This window comes from Lissotriton vulgaris, chromosome 8 (genome assembly GCF_964263255.1).
Source record: "Lissotriton vulgaris chromosome 8, aLisVul1.2, whole genome shotgun sequence".
NCBI lineage: Eukaryota > Metazoa > Chordata > Amphibia > Caudata > Salamandridae > Lissotriton > Lissotriton vulgaris.
The window spans coordinates 1,263,009,884-1,263,027,554 of record NC_141696.1 but is presented as its reverse complement, the minus strand read 5'-3'; the positions used below and the strand labels follow the sequence as shown (position 1 = coordinate 1,263,027,554).

General features: G+C 50.0%; 1 protein-coding gene across 1 annotated transcript in view; it reads right to left on the bottom strand.

Annotated features, from left to right (window-relative positions):
• Window positions 1-17,671, bottom strand: part of ATP8A2 (ATPase phospholipid transporting 8A2) — a 2,134,099-nt gene that overhangs the window by 1,562,658 nt on the left and 553,770 nt on the right. Inside the window, exon 3 of the mRNA XM_086935178.1 lies at window positions 9,120-9,219. Coding sequence (XP_086791304.1) covers window positions 9,120-9,219 — 100 coding nt within the window. The remainder of the gene's footprint in view (window positions 1-9,119; window positions 9,220-17,671) is intronic.

The following is a 17,671-nucleotide window of genomic DNA, read 5'->3' as shown; positions in this document are numbered from 1 at the left end:
GCAGAGTTCCGGTGAGTGAGGTCCCGAGTTGTTGGCCGAAGCTCCCTAGCCACGAGGGGGAGAGGAGGCCCCTTTTCTTCTCGAGTCCCCCGAGCGGGACTCCATCGTAACGGCTGCATTTCAGTGGAGCCCTGAGAGGCTCTAGGGGGCAGTTTGATTTACTAGGAGCCCAGAGAGGCTCGAGGCCATTTCTTGTTTGTAGAGCCCAGAGGCTCCCACCCCTTTGTATTTACGAGCCTGCGAGGCTCCGAGGGGCATTTCATTGTTCTCTTGAGTCCAGGAGGGACTGCAACGGCGCCCCATCTGTTCTACGAGCCCAAGAGGCTCACGGCACCACATTTGTCTTTAGAGCTCCGAGAGGCTCTGGGGGCATTTCCTTGTTTCTCGAGCCCAGAAGCGGCCCTTGAGTGCCACTGTTGTTCTAGAGCCCAGAGAGGCTCACAGCCCTCCTTGTTTGTTTAGAGCCCAGCGAGGCTCTTGAGGGGCAGTTAGTTAGTTAAGAGCCCCGTGGCTCCCACGCTGTGTTTTGCCCCACCATTGTTCTTGAGCCCACAAGGCTCCAACGTTGGCTCATCATTGCTTTACAGCTGCCCAGCACTTTGTGGGCAGTTGCCACGTTTAGGTTTGTGTTCTTGACTGCCTGCGCAGCCTGCCCTGACATTTTGGACTAAGGGCATTTCAGCCCTTGCGAGGCCAGTTGGCCTGGGGGACAGTTCTAGTGTTGTGCCATGTGCACCTTGCGCAATTTATGACTTACTTGCTAATGTGATTCCTGCGCAATTGTTATTACCTTTGCTAAATGTGACCTGCTTAGGTGATTGTTTTATGTTTCCTATAGGTCCTGATAATAAGGTCCTAGTTCCCTGCGTGATTTTCCTAAGGTGGTTAGGGTTGCGTAGGCGGTATTTACCCTTTACCAGTGATTACTGGTTGTGTGCTACATTTACTATTTTGGTGCTACAGTCATTATATGTCTATGTGCTAAGTGTTATACCTACAAGTATTACTCCTACAAAGTGCTAATTACAACAAGTGCTAGTTCTAAAAGTGCATAACCCTGACGGTGGTCCATGTGGCCCTGTCCTGTACATAATCCCCTGTAAATTCTGCCCGTGCCGGTTGGCACATTGTAAAGTGTGTGTTTTATCTAATGTGTTTTTGCTATAATACAAAGGCTATTTTTTATAAAACCTTGTGTGGAGTTTCCTTTGTGGTGGGCCTTGGGTGTTGTTGCTGGGTGCGCGCGCCAACGCTTTACACATCGCCTCCGAGATTAGCCTTGCTGCTCGCGTCACGTTACCTAGAGGGCGAGCAGGGGTTATCTTGGTGTGTAACTCCCTTGCCCGGACTTGGGAATGGTGATCCCTGACTGACTTTGGCGCGAGCCTTGGCCAACCAGGGGTCCCGTTTCTAACATTGGTGGCAAGCGGTGCGGATTGGACTTGCGTTTGCGCTGTACCACAGTGGCGACAGGCCGCACTTTAAAGCTCTACTTTTTTAGATAACCACATTTTGGGGATTATTGTTCTTTAGGTGAAGTTTCAGTATTGCTTCTCCTGAAAGGTGTCATTTTGTATTTGTGTCCAGTACATTTGTTCCCCGCCCTGCTCCCAGATTGGTACCTGTGTCGCTTATGGTCAGGTTGAGAAATCAGGGATGGTAGAAACTGCTTTACCGAGGGGGGGTGTGTGTGAATGAGTGGTGTGTTACACTGGACAAAGGAGTGCAAGTTCTCGGAGATAGGGAGCTTGCTGAATTGTGTTGTAATTGTGTCCAGTAGAGAGCTTGCTGAATTTGTTTTAATTGTGTACTCCTGTTAATCTCAGACCCCCAGGTTCCCTGTGTCAAACTTTTCTTGAGAACGTCCGCCAAAATGGAGCCTGCTTTTGATCTCTGTGGTCTTTTTAGATACAGTAGGTTAGAGCTGGTCAGATTCTGTGAAGAGGGAGGCATTGAGGTGAGTGAGTCGGAAACTCAGTCCCAGCTGAGGGACAGCCTGATCCTATGGCAAAAGGATCAGTGGGATCGTGAGCACAGTGAGAGAGAGAGGGTCCGGGCCACACGTCATGCGGGTGGTGAGTCTGAGGGGAGCCCTGAAGAATGTGAAGTTGATGAATATGACAGTGAATGGGCACCAGCAGATAGTGAGGACCCCATAGGTAGGGAGTCCCTTGCTGGGTCCAGTGTCAGTACCAGCGCCCCATCCCTTGTCCTGCCAACAGAGGAGTGAGAAGATAGGGAGAAAGAAAGGGAGTATCAGCTAGCGATGGAACAGCTCAGGTTAGAGCATGCCCAGGCTATGGCGCAGCTGGGTGTTAAGAAGCAACAGCTAGAGATCGAGAGGGTCTTAGCGCAGGAGAGGATAGAGGAGGAGCGAAGGGCCATTATCCGAGAGAGAGCAGCACTAGAGGATAGACAATACCCTGCGCACAATTTTAATTTTCTGGATTCCCCAGGGAGGGTTGAGTCCAGTGGTGGCAGCTATTTAAACCTCGGTGTAGAAAGTCTCAGTTCCGAGTATGGTGCCTGTTTCCCCAGAAGAGGAGTCAGGTTGAAGTTCAGGAGACTTAGGAAACTGTCTCACCAGTCTTGGGAAGACTTTGAGGATGAATGTTGTGGAGCACTGTTTGATTGGGAAAAGGCTCACACGAAAGATGAGCCTGACGGATTGTTCAGCATGATTGTCAAAGAGCACCTGCTCAGTTATTGTTCATCAGGATTGCGCCAACACCTGTTGGGGTGTGGTTTGTCTACGGCATGTGAGTTTGCAGCGGAAGCAGACCGCGGGGACAGCGCGAGAGGTCCTCTGGAGTCATTAGTGAGTGATTCCAACAATAGTGGGTCAGGTGTCCTCCAGCCCAGCGTGGTGGAGGAGGGTGAGAATAGCCCAGCTAGGTCCCAGTATAGTGAGGAGGGTGTAGGGGCTTACTTCCTGTCTCAGTGGAGCGGGTGTGGGTGTGAGACCGAGAGTCCCCAGACGCCCGAAGCCCTGCCTCAGAGCCTGGATGGTTTCTTTAGGGAACACCCGGATGGGAACCTAGGTTTACCTGATAGTTCACTTGAGGGAGATCTCCTAGTGTGTAGAGGACCTGGAGCATCTGTAAGCGGAGCTTCTATGGTTCTAGAGTCTGGCAGTACCACTCCAGTAGGGATGGTACAGGAGTCCAGCGCAAGGAGTGATTGGGGAATAGTATGCGAGTCCCCAGAAGTCCTGGAGTGCCAGGCATTGATTCCACCAAAGGTTTTAGACCGGAGGTTGGGAGGCCAGGTTTGGGATTCTCCTGACCTGAAAGGTGGGACTACTGTAATCAGTGACCTGACCAGTTCTTCCACCAGAGGTACCGCCCCGGTTGGGAGGGAGCAGGACTCTGGAAGGGGGTGCAGAGGGTGGGAGAGCCCACCTCTGACCCCGGTGCAACCTGAGGGGTTAAACCCTAGGTTGGGAGAAGGGTGTTTTGAGGGGACCCCTCGCAGGAGGAGGAGGAACCCTAGGAGAAGAGGTAGGGGGAGGAGAGCCTTCCTTGAGACTTCTGGTCCGCCTAAGGTTGTAGACCCTAGGCTGGAGAACCAGTGGCAGTCTAGCCCTGTCTTGCAGACAGGAAGAGTGGAGAATGGCTACTATGTGCCAGGGGTTACTACCCCCCACTTTGTGAGTAGGCAGGAACCAGTGGCACCTGAGTGGCCTAGGGCCTGGTCCTGGCCGAGGACAGCTGGAGAGTACCAGTGGGGTAGCCCAGTTAGTCCCTACAGTAGTTTTAGAAGGAACCCAGGGGTTCACGGTGGCATAGAACAGGAGGGTGTCCCTGCAGTTGCGGGCCCACGCCCGTGTTTTATCGCCCCAAGCAGGGAAGCCCATCACGGTGGTGATTGGTCTGCCCTGCGTTTTGGCTGGAAGGGGGTTGTGTTGGACTTGGCCCTTATGGCAGGTTCACCCCTAATCTTTTTGCTTTTAGTATGTGATCTGTGATCGTGATTTTTGGTCTCTGCGCATTTTTTCCCTGTGTCCCAGAGTAAAGTGCGTGCGTGTAGTAAGGCTGGCCAGCCCTCCCATAGGAATGCAAGGGGAATGTCTGTGTCCCTGGTAGTTCCTGATGCTGGGGAGTGCAGGCTCGAGTTTGGTATGTGCGGACTCGTATGATTGAATGCTCCGCAATGATGTATGCGGCATGTATGTGTCTAGTGTGGAAGTGCCACTTCTAGACATTGGTGTGTGTGTGCAGTGAGGGTGCTGGAGTGTGATTGGCTGGGGCTGTCTGGCAAGCCTGGCTCCAGGAAGTCTGGATGGGTCTGCCCAGTGGTGGGTGGAAAGATTAGCAGGAGTAATGTGAGGGAGGGCTGCACCTGGTTCCTGAATAGGGCTGGGCTTTCCCCACACAATGCTGGCTCCGCCCCCTGTGGTGCGACTGATGACCCTAGCCCAGCCAGTGAATAGAGTGAGGGGCTGAGCACATCAAGGGTGCTCCAAAACCAGCTGCGACTGGTTTCTCCCATCACCCTGTGACAAAGACAAAGAATTTAGTAGTATAAGAAGGGGCTGTGTCCCCTTACATTTGGTTCTGTTCTGTTCCAGGATCCTGAGGGGGCTGCTGCTGTTGCTGGGGCCAGGAGGACCGCCACTTGGATTGTCTCCCTGCCTGGAGACCCAGTGAGCTGGCTCTGGGCCCAGCCTTGCCCCCCCTGCCTGCCTAAGAAGGACCTGGTTGCTGGACTTTTTGTTCACCCTTCAAGCGCTTGGAAGTGCTGTATTTTGGGCCCTAGCGCATGGGAGCGCTTTATCTTTGCCCTGAACTTGCTCGTCCTTCAAGCGCCTGGGAGCGCTGTTCATGGTCCTATAGCGCTTGGGAGCGCTTATTTGCTAAACTACGGCGCGGGAGCCAACCCCACTCCTTGCCGTGATTTTGCCGACTTTGGGGCGCTGTATCACGGGTGCCACCCTGCTTTTATTATTTAAGGACAATGGGAGCCGATCCCGTGCCGAAATCACTGCCGGGCAGCCCAGGACATCCCTGTGATGTCACTCCCCCAGGCCGCGCTGTGATTGGGCGCCGGCCCGGGGACGGAGCAGGAAACTGGAAGAGCAGGGCGGCCGGAGCTTCCCCAGGAGGGGAGAGGCTCGCGAGGACCGCCGCTAAGGAGAAGGCGTGCCGGAGTGACTAGCGGGCTCATGGGCAGAGAAGTGAGCCCCGCAGCCCCAGAGAGACGCCTCCCAGGAAGCAGAGACTGGCCGCAGCTCCGGAGAGAAGCCGCTCCAGGGAAGAACGAGAGCCGCCGCTGGAGCCGGGTGAGTGCAGCAGAGTCCCGGTGAGTGCGGTCCCGAGTTGTTGGCCTAAGCTCCCTAGCCACGAGGGGGAGAGGAGGCCCCTTTTCTTCTCGAGCCCCCCGAGCGGGACTCGATCGTAACGGCCGCATTTCAGTGGAGCCCCGAGAGGCTCTAGGGGGCAGTTTGATTTACTAGGAGCCCAGAGAGGCTCGAGGCCATTCCTTGTTTGTAGATCCCCGAGGCTCCCGCCACTTTGTATTTACGAGCCTGCGAGGCTCCGAGGGGCATTTCATTGTTCTCTTGAGTCCAGGAGGGACTCTAACAACGCCCCATCTGTTCAACGAGCCCCGAGAGGCTCACGGCGCCACATTTGTCTTTAGAGCCCCAAGAGGCTCTGGGGGCATTTCCTTGTTTCTCGAGCCCAGAAGAGTCCCTTGAGTGCCACTGTTGTTCTAGAGCCCAGAGAGGCTCACAGCCCTCCTTGTTTGGTTAGAGCCCAGCGAGGCTCTTGAGGGGCAGTTAGTTTTTAAGAGCACCGTGGCTCCCACGCTGTGTTTTGCCCCACCATTGTTCTTGAGCCCACAAGGCTCCAACGTTGGCTCATCATTGCTTTGCAGCTGCCCAGCCTTTGTGGGCTGTTGCCACGTTTAGGTTTGTGTTCTTGGCTGCCTGCGCAGCCTGCCCTGACATTTTGGACTAAGGGTATTTCAGCCCTTGCCAGGCCAGTTGGCCTGGGGGACAGTTCTAGTGTTGTGCCATGTGCACCTTGCGCAATTTATGACTTACTTGCTAATGGGATTCCTGCGCAATTGTTCTTACCTTTGCTAAATGTGACCTGCTAAGGTGATTGTTTTATGTTTCCTATAGGTCCTGATAATAAGGTCCTAGTTCCCTGCGTGATTGTCCTAAGGTGGTTAGGGTTGCGTAGGCGGTATTTACCCTTTACCAGTGATTACTGGTTGTGTGCTACATTTACTATTTTGGTGCTACAGTCATTATATGTCTATGTGCTAAGTGTTATACCTACAAGTATTACTCTTACAAAGTGCTAATTACAACAAGTGCTAGTTCTAAAAGTGCATAACCCTGACGGTGGTCCATGTGGCCCTGTCCTGTACATAATCCCTTGTAAATTCTGCCCGTACCTTTTGGCACATTGTAAAGTGTGTGTTTTATCTAATGTGTTTTTACTATAATGCAAAGGCTATTTTTTTATATAACCTTGTGTGGAGTTTCCTTTGTGGTGGGTCTTGGGTGCTGTTGCTGGGTGCGCGCGCAACCGCTTTACACATCGCCTCCGAGATTAGCCTTGCTGCTCGCGTCACGTTACCTAGAGGGTGAGCAGGGGTTATCTTGGTGTGCAACTTCCCTGCCCTGACTTGGGAATGGCGATCCCTGACTGACTTTGGCGCGAGCCTTGGCCAGCCAGGGGTCCCGTTTCTAACACCCAGCCATATGCAAATCAGTTTCGACCCTGTGCCTCATGGGAACAGTCCAGACCGAACTGCCAAGCCAGGTCCTCCCTGGACCGGAAACAAGCATCCTGGAACCGGTTTCTGGGTATTACCCTCCATCAGCCAGGCTAGCTTGAATCCAGTGGCAGGGTGAGCAAAGGGCATACCCATCCCACTTAGGGTGAAAAGTGCTACGCAAACAAATGATGGATGGAATGCTGAATAAATGTTATTCAGTATTCCGCCCATCATTTGTTTGTGTGGCAATGTCACTTGCGCCTTGGGACCCTCACGGGTAAGTAGCGCGCTCTACAAGTACTCTGATTGATTGATTGATTGAGCAATGGCACTTCGATGCGCATTGTTGTCGTGTTTCTGTGTCTATTCCCACTGTCTAACAAATTGCCCTGTCTAGAGAAGATGATGTATACAGTTGTATTGTTATTTATTGTACTGGTTTAACCATAATAAAATCGGGAGGAAAAAAACAAGTGTGGGACATCTGATATCAATGTCTAGCACGGGTGAAAATATGATTCCGAATTATCTTCTGTAAATTGTAAATTGTGTATTTATTCAGTTTTACAGAGCACGCAGACCTCATTAGCATACTACTGGTTAAGATTATAGATCTTATAATGGGATTCTGAATTAAATTTCATGTAATTTTCTAACATATGATATTAAAGTCAGCTTTTCATCTGCCTGCATTTTATAATGGGATTCTGAATTACATTTAATGAAATGTTTTAATATGATATTAAAGTCAGCTTTTCATCTGCCTGCCTCCTACCAGACATTTGCCTGCATATTCCAAAAATATCTCGTACATCGAGAAGCAACATTACACATATTTATAGTTTAAGAACCAGAGTTTACATCATTCATTTGGAATGACCATGTATGTTTTTCTCTACAGCACAGTAATAGATGACGGAGGCATTTTAGAGTTAGATCCAATTAGTCTGGCCTTACTTTTTAACAGTTTCTCCACGGCAACCATGCACATGTTTGAAAAAGCCAAGAGCTTGCTAGGGTATCTTCAAGATGCACTTGAGAAAATACTGATTGCATATGATCATTTTGGAGATTATCTCGAAAATAAATTATACACCACAGAGCAAATATCTGAGACTTCGTCAATCTCCAAAATTTGCGACCAGTGATGTTATTGAGATAGGCGCAAAATAATGTTTTCAGAACAACTCTATGTCATTTAACCTTTCTAACATACAGAACTGCATTTGAGTAGCAAAATTAACAGAACCGATGCCAACTCCTCCATTAGATAAAGAATAAGAATACAAGCCCTGGTACTAGAGATGCCAGAACCAGTCTGATTAGAGGTTTATCTGTTCAAGAGTCTGGCTAAGTTTATTAACTCCATGCTTTAGTGCCAGTGCAGTCTTAAGGAGCACATCGGATGTTGTTACTATGCAGCAGTAGCCCATAGTAGAAACCACAAGTGTGCCAGGCAGTACACCCAACCCATCACTGGCCCTGGTGCCATTTCCGGTTATGGTGAGCATGACAATTTCCTTTGCAGCATCAGTTACCCAGGGGACTATCCTCAATTATCCCAAACTTCTTCTCCTTATTGTCCCTCTTCATCATAGCATGAGACTTGACATACCCAGTTGTTGTTTTTTGCGTGTTTCTAACACCCAACACGCTCCCTTCCTGACATACTTCTGCAAGGAAAACACTGTTTTATATGTTTCAAGTGACAGATGAACTGCTGCACAGAACCAGAATCCGTTCTTAACACTGTCTATTGACACATTTACAAAAAGCGATGACAACTGTTTGGCAATAACCTTTAACTGCGGTTTAGTTTAATTATTTTTAAAAGAAACATGTTCCCATTTTCTTCGTATCAGCTGATGTCTTTTTAAGTTAAGAAAATAAGTTTATTGGGAAAACTCAAAATGACATTACAAAGGACAATAAAAACAACAACGCATTTCATAAATTAAACAAAAATACTGAATCAAAAATACTAGATCTAAATTTCAGGGCCAGCTCCATCACCTAAAATGTCTTCTCGACCACAGGCCGAAGGTTGAACATGAAGAAGGCTTTATTTATCAGTCCTTTCTGTTGATACTAAGCAATTTTTTTCATCCTGGGCCTTAAATAGACCATTGCTTATACCTTTAGACCTGCAGCCGCCCTCTGCTTGTGAGAAGTGTCTGCCGAAGGGTGGGCCTGAGATAATTTTTGTCAAAGAAAATCCTAGCAAGGGTTGGATCAGACATGCCACTGGGCCATTAATGATGTAGTTTAATATTTAGCTTGAGACTGTGCTGGCTTTTGCATTTTCATTTTGAAACATTCAAAGGGACTCAAGAGAGTTACACATGTAACTATAATACTCATGCCTAGCAGCAGTTTGATACCCTTACCTGTAATAAGGCAATGAAGAGGAAGAAAGCATTGGCCGCTTTTCGTATCTGCTCATACAGGAATCGAGGTAGGAATGTTAAAACACTGTACTTGGCTGTGCTGTGGGTACAAAAACACGTTGCATTAAACAAGGTGTTTACAAGCAGAACGCAGAGAGAGTATGAATACAAAGAGATAGTATATTTTACTCAAACATGCTTCGGAAATTTAGAAAACAAGGTTCGCTCCCCATTGAATCCCAAAAATTACGAAAGTGATTAACTAATCGAAAATACTACGATACTAATGTATAGGGGTCATCCAGTGAATTATGTCACAGTAGATATCAAAACCCCAAATGACATCATCAAACAAATGAACATTATAGAATACCTATAGCTGCGGTGTGCTAGAGATGCGGAACTGCGCAAAAAGCATTTTTTTTGTTAGAGTAGTTCGGCTATATTTTTCACATCTCACAAAATACAAAATATAATTTTGTGCTACTCATTCAGAACAACTTGTGAGTGAAAAATTTAATTTGTTGCTACGTGATTGGTGCATAATACAATTTTCTCTGAGGTCCTGCCGCTTGTTGAAAAGATGCCTAAGGCCATATTAGGTAGTGACTCTTAAGGTCGCACTTTCAACCTATAAAGTGTGCTTAAAGTTCAACAAAATTGTCCATTCCTTGTAGTTTTCATATACATTTATATTACATCATAGTGAGGAGGTTCCATGTCATGTTTTCAGATCCATTAGTTACTCCGTTGTTCATCGTGGGGGATTTAAAATAGACTAATCCATTTCAGTATCATATACATTCCCATTGTTTTGCAAAAATATTGCTTTAATATGTTCGCTCCTATGCGATAAATTTTTAATAGTTTGCAAAGCTCTATTATTTCCAGTAGGTGACAATGTTGCCTAATATATTTTCTTTTTTCTTTCTAAGTAGGGAGCTCCCCCATACCCCTTTGCTTTAGTTATTTTATTACCCCGTTTACTTTATTGCCATCTCCCCTTTACTTCAATCAAATCAATCAAAGACATTTATATAGCGCGCTACCTACCCGTAGGGTCTCGAGGCGCTGGGGGGGGGCGCGGGGGGGAGGGGGCGTGCCGCTACTGCTCGAACAGCCAGGTCTTGAGCTTCTTCCTGAAGGAGAGGTGGTCTTGGGTCAGGCGCAGGTCAGCCGGGGGGGAGTTCCAGGTCTTGGCGGCCAGGTAGGAGAAGGATCTTCCTCCTGTAGTGGCTCTGCGGATGCGTGGGACGGCGGCGAGGGCGTGGCTGGCGGAACGGAGGTGGCGTTTGGGAGCGTAGAAGTTGATTCGGTTGTTGAGGTAGTTCGGGCCTTGGTCGTGGAGAGCTTTGTGTGCGTGGGTAAGGAGGCGGAAGGTGATTCTCTTGTTGACCGGGAGCCAGTGCAGGTCTCTTAGGTGTCCGGAGATGTGGCTGTGTCGTGGGATGTCGAGGATGAGTCTGGCTGAGGCGTTCTGGATGCGCTGGAGCCTCTTCTGGATCTTGGCGGTGGTTCCGGCGTAGAGTGCGTTGCCGTAGTCCAGTCGGCTGGTGACGAGGGCCTGGGTGACGGTCTTCCTGGTCTCTGTGGGGATCCACCGGAAGATCTTCCGCAGCATGCGCAGGATGTTGAAGCATGACGAGGAGACAGCGTTGACTTGCCTGGTCATGGAGAAGGAGGAGTCCAAGATGAAACCCAGGTTGCGTGCGTGGTCCGTCGGTTTGGGTGCGGTGCCCAGGGCGGGGGGCCACCAGGAGTCGTCCCAGGCGGAGGGCGAGGAGCCCAGGATGAGGACCTCCGTCTTATCTGTGTTCAGCTTCAGGCGGCTCATCGTCATCCACTCGGCTACCTCTCTCATTCCTTCGTGCAGGTTGGCTCTGGCGGCGGCGGGGTCGTTGGTCAGGGAGAGGATCAGCTGGGTGTCGTCGGCGTAGGAGATTATGTTGAGGTTGTGTTGGCGTGCGATGGCCGCGAGGGGGCTCATGTAGACGTTGAAGAGAGTCGGGCTCAGTGAGGATCCTTGAGGGACGCCGCAGATGACTTTGGTGGCCTCTGACTTGTACGGTGGTAGGCGGACTCTTTGTGTTCTTCCGTCGAGAAAGGAGACGATCCATTCAAGCGCCTTCTCCTGGATTCCGACGTTGCTGAGGCGCTGCACTAGGGTGCGGTGGCAGACCGTGTCGAAAGCCGCGGAGAGGTCTAGGAGGATGAGGGCTGCTGTTTCCCCGTTGTCCATCAGGGCTCGGATGTCGTCGGTGGCGGCGATGAGGGCGGTCTCGGTGCTGTGGTTGGCACGGAAACCGGACTGCGATGGGTCGAGGGATCCATTCGTCTCGAGGAAGGTGGCCAGCTGTTTGTTGACGGTCTTCTCGATGACTTTGGCAGGAAACGGGAGGAGCGAGATGGGGCGGTAATTCTTGAGTTCGGTGGGGTCTGCTGTGGGTTTCTTCAGTAGAGCGCTGAGTTCGGCGTGCTTCCAGCTCTCGGGGAAGGTGGCGGTGTCGAATGAGGTGTTGATGATGTCCCGCAGGTGGGGTGCGATGACAGCGTCGGCTTTGTTGAAGACGTGGTGAGGGCAGGGGTCGGTTGGAGATCCGGAGTGGACGGAGTTCATCGTGTGGACGGTGTCTTCGGTGTTGACCGGGGTCCAGGCGCGGAGGGTGGTGGTGGGTGGAGGTCCTGCGGTCGTGGCGTGCGTCGGTTGAGTGCTGAAGCTGTCGTGTATCTCAGCGATCTTGTTGTGGAAGTAGGAAGTGAGGAAGTTGCAGAGGTCTTGCGAAGGGGTGATGTCGTTGTTTCCGGCGTTGGGGTTGGAGAGCTCTTTCACGATGTTGAAGAGTTCCTTGCAGTTGTGTGCGTTGTTGTCCAGTCGGTTCTTGAACGCCGTTTTCTTGGCGATGCGGATCAGTTGGTGGTGTTTCCGGGTGGCGAGCTTGAGGGTGGTCCTGTTGTCCGGCGTGGGTTTTCTTCTCCAGGCTTTCTCGAGGGCTCTGCAGTTCTTCTTGGAGCTCTTGAGTTCGTCGGTGAACCATGGGGCTCTCTTACTGCCGGGTCTGCTGGGCGGAGTCCTCAGTGGGGCGAGTTCGTCTGCGCAGTTGCTGATCCACTTCGTGAGGTTGTCGGCGGCCTGGCTGGGGTTCGCTGAGCTGGCCGGAGGGAGCTGGCTCAGGGAGGCGGCGAGCTGGTCGGCTGTGATCTTGGTCCAGCTTCTTCGGGCAACCTGTTGCTGGTGGTGGTGGGTCGTCGTTCTTCTGAAGGTGAAGTGGATGCATCTGTGATCCGTCCAGTGGAGTTCTGTGGCGTGGCTGAAGGCGATGTCTCTGCTGGATGAGAAGATGGCGTCGAGTGTGTGTCCGGCGAGGTGGGTGGGGGTGGACACCAGCTGCTTGAGTCCGAGGTTGGCGAGGTTGTCGAGCAGGGTGCTGGTGTTGCAGTCGTTGTTGTTCTCCAGGTGGAAGTTGAAGTCCCCCCGGAGGATGTAGTCAGCGGAGGGGAGGGCGTGCGGGCTGACGAAGTCGGCGATGTCCTCGCTGAATTGAGTGCGTGGTCCCGGAGGTCGGTAGATCAGGGTGCCTCTGAGGGTGGTCTTCGGGTCGGTGTGGATCTGGAAATGCAGGTGTTCGGCGGAGGGTGGGGTGTTGTCAGTGCTGGTCGTGATGCGGATGGTGTTCTTGTGGATGATGGCGATGCCTCCTCCCACCTGGTTGGTGTTGCGATCCTTCCGGGTGATCTTGTATCCTGGGATGGCGATGGCGATGTCGGGTGCTGAGGAGGCGTTCATCCAGGTCTCCGTGATGAAGGCAACGTCAGGGGCTGTGGTGTCGAGGAGGTTCCAGACTTCGATGGCGTGTCTGTGGACGGAGCGGGTGTTGAGCAGGATGCACTTGAGGTGGTTGCTGCTGGTGTTCGGTTTGGCGGGTGCTGGTGTCGGGCAGGTCCTGATGCAGGTGAACTTGCAGGTGTTGCAGCTGAAGGGTCCGTGGACGCGTCGTGGGGTGGCTCTGCAGCATCCCGGGACTCGGCCGGTGTTGAGTGCGGTGAGGGTGGCGGCGGTGTACGTCAGGCGGGTCCGTCGGGGTCCTCGAGGGCCAGGGGTCCTGGCACTGGGCGCGGTCCAGGCGCGGACGGGCGTAGACGGGCTTACCTTTGGTGCGCCTTCGGCGCACAATCGGCGCGCCCGCTGCGCGTGACCGCTGCGCATGACCGCTGCGCGTTCGCACGGTCGCCATATAAGGCGAAGTGTCCGGGTGGGCGGAGCAGCTGGGAGGCGGGAGCGGGGAGGGAACAGAAGGAAAAAAGGGGCGGGTCAGCGGTGGTGGCGGGAGCGGGGAGGGAAGGCGGAGGGCGGCGAGGTAGGCGGGCAAACAGGAAGGAAAACACACTAACACAGGCAGAAAATATAACAAAACAGGCACAGATGGATGACAAAACAAATCAAAAGCACACTAACACGGGCCGAAAATATAACAAGACAGGCACAAATAGATGACAAAACAAATCAAAAGCACTCTAACACGGGCCGAAAATATAACAAGACAGGCACAAATGGATGACAAAACAAATCAAAAACCAAAACGACAACAGCAGAGTCGGCCGGCAGCGAGGCAGGCAGCGAGGCAGAGGGCAAGGCGATGGGGCACACGCAGCAGCTGGTGGCCATGCGGCGCGGGGGTGTCCCACAAGTGGGTCACTTCATTATCTATTCATATATGGACAATAGAACCGCACATATGATGGGCAAAGCCTTGAGTGAGTCATGAAGCCCCTCCCTTACTTCAACAATGGGGATAATTAGCATGTTATACTTTACACATGTGCTTATATGGTTTATGCCATGGTACTGTTTCATGTGTACTTGTTTTAATCAAAAGTATTTTAACAAACCCAGGATGCAAGGCTTTACATTTCTGAAATATGGTCAAATGAAACTAAAGAGACCAAGTGACTGTTGGGGAGGTTGTGTTTGTGTGCAAAGTAATAGATCCTTGAAATCTGCGAGGCCCACCAGCAGATCAAGCACACCCTCCTTACCCCAAGGACCCATTGCTTCGTACACTCTTTGCCCCAATAGAATAACAGTGGCAGAGAGATGCTAGGGTGGTGAGGCCACCTGCCTTTCCTCGCAGGATAGAGTCAATCATTGTGCCAGGGACAGTGGTCCCAGAAACATTTTAAGCCCTTTACCCTAGAAAAGGCTAGGGAGCTCTTGTGAAAGGAAGACACCAGGTGGGGCAAGTGGGGCCTGAAAGGAGGCTCACTGGCCTCTTAAACAGCTAGAAGCACTTGCGCTGTCAGTCCAGGGAGGGACCTTCCAGCCAAGGCTCCAACAAGAAGGAGTCCCAGCCAGTCCCAGCATCTCATTACATGTGCAACCAGCGTCACTTGCCAGCGTCACCAGCTAGTCAGATAGTAACACCCCAGTGAGGCATCCTCACAAACCGCCCACCATGAGTATCGTCACTCAGCATACTCACATGCTGTCCCAAAGGGAGCACCCCTTACCATCAGCCCATCATGTTGCATTTCCTGATGCTGCCTTTGTAGCAGACCAGTCCAAACTCTCCATTCAAGTACCTACACTTGCTGCCTAGCACAGTGGACCCATCCTCTCACCCTCACCAGCTGTCCAGCAAGGTGCTCCATTAGCCTCTTCGTCGGGTTGGCATTAGATCGTGGGTCCCCTGCATCTGACAGTCACAGTGAGGCCTGCTGCCGCTTGCCTGACCTATTCAGTGGTTAGCAGGCCAGTATTCTTTTACCTCCTAAGTCCTCAAAACTAAGGTGTAAATCTTTCTCACTAAACTGATTACTACACTGAATTCCTGCAGCTTGTAATGGATGGTAAAGAAACAATCACTTGTGTAGTGTTTTGTGATTTTCTATGACGGAGCCTTTTTGGCTCCTAACAGACTCCGTATGGCTGTGAGGTAGGTGTTGGAGCGCAATGACATGAAAGCTTGTTTTAGAATGTTGAGTCCGCAGACACACGCAGCAGAATAAAAGACGTGTAATACTAAGGTCAATGTGTGGCGTGGTCATTGGCAGGTACCCTAGCTGGTAAGATGCTACAACTTGTACAGTGTGTCCCAACATATCTTCTGTGAACATGGAGAGTATGTGTTGTTGGTTTAAAACAAACGCACACGATGAATTGTAGTATTGCAATCAATATATTTTTAGAGGGTTTTAGAAGACCAATCTAGTAAGTTCAGCTTTGCAGAAACATTTCTCTGTCTCCTTAAGGCATGAAAGGTGAAATGCATAGTATGACTTTTCAGATGTTTTACTATGTCTGGCTATTGCATATGGCTATTCTTTGAACCATGTCTCTCTCAATGTATTTTATTTTGAAAGTCTTAAATTCTTGAATCTGTTCTAGGCAAATTTTTCGATCTTAAATGGTGAAGTGATGGTCAACTGTCCTCTCATGTTTGCACCCATACCACTCTTCTAGATCCTTGAAAAACTCTTTGGTATAGCTTAATGAATGTTAGGAGAATAAAGTCAGCATGATGTGAAGGGCGGGAGTCGGTTTTGAGGTCGTCCTGAGATTCTCAGGGCACTGAAAGGTCTATAGGCGGGGTGGTGGGTGGGCCACTTGCCCACATAGGATGATGGGTTGGTTATTGGATATGTAGAGTGTACCAATAGCTTAACAGTTAGTCCTATGAACGTGAAGAATACGATCAGAGACAGATATCCAACTGGAGATGGCTCCCGAGCACAACCAGTTGAAATCAGGGTTCCCACAATCCTTTACTTTTCACAGACTGTATTAAAAAAAATATAATACCTGCACGTCTAAGTGTAAGTACTTGCGTTAACTTTTCGCTTCATTCTTCTACCTTGTCTGAAAGTTTAATACATAATTCAGTTTTGTTTGGCCACATCAGGAGAGTCAGAATTATCTGAAAACAGCTCATAAATTGAAAGTAGTTCCAAAAATCAGTGGCGTAGCTAGGTGGCGGTGGTCTGCGACGAGCGGAACGAGTTTTGGGGCGGCTGCCTCCCCCGCTCTTACCCCCCGTTTCTCGGGTGGCAATAGCAACCCCCAGGCTCTCTGCCAAAATTATGTGTTGGCCAGGGTCCCATAAATCCTTAAAGAGACACTGCAAGCAACAAACCCAACAGTGGACTCACAACTGGGCTCTACTCAAGACTCTTAAAATGAGTAGACAGTAATAAGGAATGATCATAGGGTAATGAAGAGCTCAAGTTGCAATTATACCAGTAGCAGGAAAACATCTTAATGTGGCAGGACCATTTTCATTTGTCCATCACTGGGCCACAGTTGTATGGGGAGATAGTCAGCGCATTTAGCAGATACATCAAGAAAGGCCTTATTCACTGCCACGTCAGGGGGAGAAGAATTTATTTCAATGTGGCTATGCATTCCTGGCAGATGAGCACAATTATTTGTGTGGAGAAAAACAGTACATTAATAACACTGTATTCCCCAGAGTTTTACCTTCCATTACAAAAATAAATCACACTCCCCGCAGTGTAACTCACACAGGAAGCTTTGAAATGTACTGACTGAGAAAGAATAGCACAACATCATCAAAAAACTGTGCTTTCTTTTGGGAGAAGTTTTAATGTCGTTTGTAAATCACCACATTCACATATTCCCAAAACGAAGCAATGCACGGAAGCAACAAGGCTACTTCAATGACAAAACACATGGTGCAGTGAAAAACATACACTGCATATTGTACATCGTGTGGACCTCATTACTACAGCGCCGCATAGTGCTTCACGTGTGAAATGAAAGAAAGGCGCAGGGATGTCTTCATCTTGAGAATGTTGTAAGCTCCGGGCAAGACATACCTCAGGGGCCCCTGTTTGAAACAACTTTGTATTTTACGACCTATTTTCTGCTATTTCAATCTCCTTGACGCCAAATCGCATAGGATATTATTATTAAGTAATAATACGGAGGTGAGAGAGGTGCCCTTCTGAAGGTGGAGGGCCTTCTATTCCTGTTTCCCGCAGAGTGTGACTATAGGGAGCGGTCCTCGCTCCCCCGCCAGTTCAAGTTTTCATTTTTAATGAACTCGGTAAGATTTGCCGAGTGAATGGTCGGGTTTTCTTCTCCTGGATCTGATGCCTGATCTTATCCTGAGTAATTTTAAAGAGTAAATGAGCGCAGATTGTGCGCTCGTGTGGAAAGTCTATTATCATTGCATGCACCGCAGGGCCTTAATAATTGCACCTTTGACCTGTGTCGGTGTTGCGACGCCCATAAGGTATCAATGTCTATGATCGGGTTGGTGGACACCACTTTGGATGTTGGTGTGTTTTTATTTAAAGAGGGCACTGCACTGATTTGATAATTGTGGTTTTAATTGACTCGGTTACAGGTTCCCCACGGAGAGCAAGCTACTCTGCTACATTTCCTCTGAGTAGTTACTCAGAAGGGCACCCACCCTCTACCCTTGGATCAAGGAGGGAGGGCTAGTATCCATGCAATCTTTCTTACGTGAATCCTGATAAAAGCTGGGGTATTATATTTTGCCGGCTGAAACATGTCGAAGTGTTTTGTAGAGTGG